At 41.9% G+C, this 4327-nt stretch overlaps 1 protein-coding gene across 1 annotated transcript in view; it reads left to right on the plus strand.

Moving 5' to 3' along the window:
• The first annotated feature begins 838 nt into the window (after window positions 1-838).
• Window positions 839-4327, plus strand: part of NSF (N-ethylmaleimide sensitive factor, vesicle fusing ATPase) — a 130015-nt gene continuing 126526 nt past the window's right edge. Inside the window, exons 1-2 of the mRNA XM_007959918.2 lie at window positions 839-851; window positions 2442-2509. Of these exons, the coding sequence (XP_007958109.1) occupies window positions 839-851; window positions 2442-2509 (81 nt within the window). The remainder of the gene's footprint in view (window positions 852-2441; window positions 2510-4327) is intronic.

Below are 4327 nucleotides of genomic sequence, written 5' to 3' on the forward strand. Positions count from 1 at the left end.
TAAGTGTTGGAGCTGGAATAAGGGAGACCTGATAGCGCAGTGGTTAAAGCATTCAGCTGCTAACTGAAAGGGCAGCAGTTCAAACCCACCAGCCACTCCACAGGAGAAAGATGTGGCAATCTGCTTATGTAAAGATTTACAGCTTTGGAAACCCTGTAGGGCAGTTCTACTCTGCCTTCAAGGGTTGCTATGAATTGGAATCAACTCGATGGCAGTGGATTTGCTTTGCTTTGGTCTGGAGCTAGAATGAACCTGAAAGACCGTGTCTAACCTCCCCGTTTTGCAAATGAAGAATTTTAGGTCCAGAAAAGGTAAGTGACATTCCCATGGCTACATAGACAGGGGCACAGCTGAGACAAGAACTCATGAGTCAGTTGATTAATTAAACAAGTATTTATTGAGCACCTGGCTTGTTCCAGGCACTGTTCCAGGCACTGCAGGTCAGCAGAGAACAGGGTGATGTACCCGAGAACCACTGGAGTTCTTACTTTGGATTAGGTGGATCAAAAAGGTTCCCCGATTCGACATTTACCTGATAACTTGTTGACTACCTGTCCATTCCTTCTGAATGCTGAATTTTTTACTGATGGTTGTGTTCAAATTGCCTAGCTAAACATCATTGTTTTCACCCTTTAGTTTTAGGATATTAGTAGAAAATGCTTAGAAGGATGTCTAATAGAAAATATTTTGATACTCTAATAATTTTAAATTAATATAATATGTTGTGTTATATCATTCTATTGTAGAAATATTAAAATATTTAAATTTATATGATTTTAAATTAATAATTTAAAACCCAATAATATGTTGATTTTTATTTTTCCTCTTTTGCCTCCACATGGCCCTCAAAGGTAAGATTCAAGATGCTCAGTAGACAGCTTGGGGCCTTTGCAGACCGGCCTCCTGAGCCTTCTCTTCATATTTGTTCCCAGCTCTTCTCAAACTTGAAAGTCTGTGCAGATCTCCTAGGGAGTTTTTTAAAATGCAGTCTCTGATTCAGCAGTTGGGAGGCAACCCAGCTGCTGTTGACTCTGACTTATGGCTGCCTTATGTGTGTTAGGGTAGACGTTTGCTCCATAGGGTTTTCAGTCGCTGGTCTTTTTTTTCTAAGTAGATTGCTAGGCCTTTCTGCACCTCTGGGTGACCTTGAACCTCCAGCTTTAGGTTGGCAGCCAAGCACATTAACCACATCCCCCCCCCCCCCCCCGGGACTCTAGATCTCAGTAGGGTCTGAAATTCAGTGTGAAGATACCTGTATCTCCCTGAAGAGAAGACCCTCCACAGTACAGGGAGAAAGTCTCTTTCCTTCATCACTAGTCTAAGTATTCATTCCCGGTTGTAGTGGTTAGGAGGAGCCCTGGTGACACAATGGTTAAGTGCTCGGCTGCTAACCAAAAGGTGGGTGCTTTGAACCTACCAGTGGCTCTGTGGGAGAAAAGATCTGACAGTCTGCTCCTGTAAAGATTACAGCCTAGGAAACCCTGTGGGGCAGTTCTACTTTGTCATATAGGGTCATTGGGAGCTCTGGTGGCATAGTGCCTAAGGCACTTGACTGCTAATCAGAAGACTGGCGGTTCAAACTCACCAGCCACTCCTGAGAAGGAAGGTTGGGCAGTCTACTTTCGTAGTGATACCTCCTTGGAAACCCAAGGAGGGGTCGCTTTGAGTCAAGATCAACTCGAGGGTAGCGTTTGGTTTCGGTTTTTGGTGAGACGGAATAGACGACGGTGCCCAGCAACAGCGTAGGGATCAGAGGGCCCTGCACACCTGGCAACACACAGGGCCACCACGAGCAGGATTGACTCGGCAGCTGTGAGGTTGGGTTTTCTTTTCATGTTCATTAGACTGGTAGGTAACAGTCAGCTTTGCCTGTTACGTTGACTGTTAACATCCCCAGCATGTAGAGAAGGGCCCGGCTCGTAAGGCACTCAGTAAATATATGGAGCAAATGGGTGAGCATTCAAAAGCTACTTCTGTACCCTAGGCCAGGCATCCTGTATTGGTTGTAGAAGAGCACGGATCTTGCGTCACAAGCCCAGGGTTGTGTGGTGGATCATTCGCTGCACCTCTGGGTCACACTGCTTAACCCCTCTCTGGGTCTCAGCTTCCTCATTAGGAAAACAGAGTAATGATTCCTGTGCCCTAGAGTATTTGTGAATATTAAATAAGAAAATTTACATACATATACATACCTCTTACAGTATTTGGTACATAATAGATACTCAAATATTAGTCCATTTTCCTCTTACTGGCTGTGTTGGTAGTTTGCTGTGGAGCAGATTTGGGAGAGATATATGGCAGAAAGCTACTTTTCTGCATTTGGAAAACATTAGTGATGATGTGAGAATCGAGACACTGTATCTTGAAGTGATTTTTCTTCTTTTCCTTCTATTCTCCATAGCTTGTATTTAGCTTCAATGATAAGCTTTTTGGCTTACTAGTGAAGGACATTGAAGCCATGGATCCTAGCATCCTGAAGGGGGAGCCTGCGACAGGTAAAAGACAGAAGGTATGGTTTATTTCTGATGTTGGAATCTAAGTCATCTTTAAGATGAGAATTATTATAATTAATAATTATAATTAATACATATAAAATTAATTATATGTAGACTAACATAATTTTCCTAGGCATTCTCTTACTCATTTATTTCTTTAATGTGTATACTTTCCTCTAAGATAATAGGGAGAAAAAATTGCTTTTTTCATATGTGTATATGTATATGGTTATTAAAATATATTTATTTGGAGACCTAATAAAAATTCAAAATTTGCATATGTACTTGTAATCCTGGTTGAAAACAGATGCTATTTACTGAAATAGGCTAGAAGGTGCTTAATTAAACAGTAACAATAAGAAATTGAGAAGACATAGACATTGAACTCTCAGCCAAACAATACACAGGGCTATGAGCTGACCAATTACAACAGGGAGAACAGCCAGCCATGGGAGAGCAGAAGGGCAGCGTTTGCACAGGGAGGTAGCTTGGGGCAGGAAGGCAGAGGAAGGAGGGACACAGGGCGCAGGTAACCCCAGGGGGAAGTGGGAAGAGAGCTGTTACGTTGTGGGGATCGCAACCAGTGTCATGAAACAAAATGGGTATGAACTGTTGAATGAAAAACGAATCTGCTCTATAGAGTTTCACCCAAATCACAATGAAAAGTTAAAAAAAAAAAAAAGACATAGATATTAAAATAAAGAAAGTACAACTAGTAGGTGTTAGCTATGGGAGAAGGAAATGTCACTTAGATACTAGTTGGGAAGATTTGCCTTGCAAACCTGACTTCCCTTTCATTTTTAGCCTTGTTTAGAGAAGGCCAGAGGTCTGCCATTAGACTAATTACTGTCTTTCTTTACAGATTGAAATAGGACTGGTTGTTGGAAACAGTCAAGTTGCATTTGAAAAAGCAGAAAATTCTTCACTTAATCTTATTGGTAAGATTATGTTTTTAGAAGTTTCTGACTGAAGTGGGACCATGTTATATGTGACTCAACAACCGTGGTTTTCAAGTGGGGAAGAAGAGGGGCACCTCCACTTGGGGGGATTTTTTTTAAACTCGTGGGGGGTTCCTGTCTGTCACGTGTGCTGGGGTAGGAGGAGGCCAGAATCTTCATTTCGATAACCCCATCCAGCCCCGTAGGTACTTTCAGTTTCCTAGGAGCCACGTTAAAACTAAGGAAAACGAAACAGGTTAAATTAATTTTAAAACTTCTAAGGTAATTTTAGGCTTACAGAAGAGTTACAGAAACAGTTGAGAGTCCCTGTGTGCCCCTTGCAGCTTCACCTGATGTTAGCCTCGTACACACCCTGAGTACGGTTTTCACAACTGAAAAACTCACATTGTTACCTTGCTTCCAACTATGCCACCAAGTTCAGCTGGATCTCACCAGTTTTTTCACTGTGTCCTTTTCTGTTCCAGGATCTCATTGAGAATCCCAGAGTGCATGCACTTGTATTGTTCCTTTAGTCTTCTCCAGTTTCAGACATTTCCTCAACTTTTAATTGTCTTCATGACATTGAGAACAGGTTGGTTACTTTGTAGAATGTCCCTCAACAGGTGGTTGTATTAAATAAGATACTAGCTTTGGTTCTGTTAGTGACGGAGTTGAGGGAGGAGTGTGCAACCTTCCCAACAGATTCACAGGTCAGCCCTACCCTTGCTCCTAAGCCCTATTCTTTTATGTTAAAATAATGCAGATTAGTCTCTAAGAATAGCAACTCACCAGAATAACAATGTCATCAAATGTATGGTAATTCTAATTTATGATTGCCATACTGTGTTGATGTCTACCCCACAGCAAATAGAGGGCTTGCATAGGTTGCTGTCC

This window comes from Orycteropus afer, unplaced genomic scaffold (genome assembly GCF_000298275.1).
Source record: "Orycteropus afer afer isolate SDZICR_OR568_19922 unplaced genomic scaffold, OryAfe1.0 scaffold00018, whole genome shotgun sequence".
NCBI lineage: Eukaryota > Metazoa > Chordata > Mammalia > Tubulidentata > Orycteropodidae > Orycteropus > Orycteropus afer.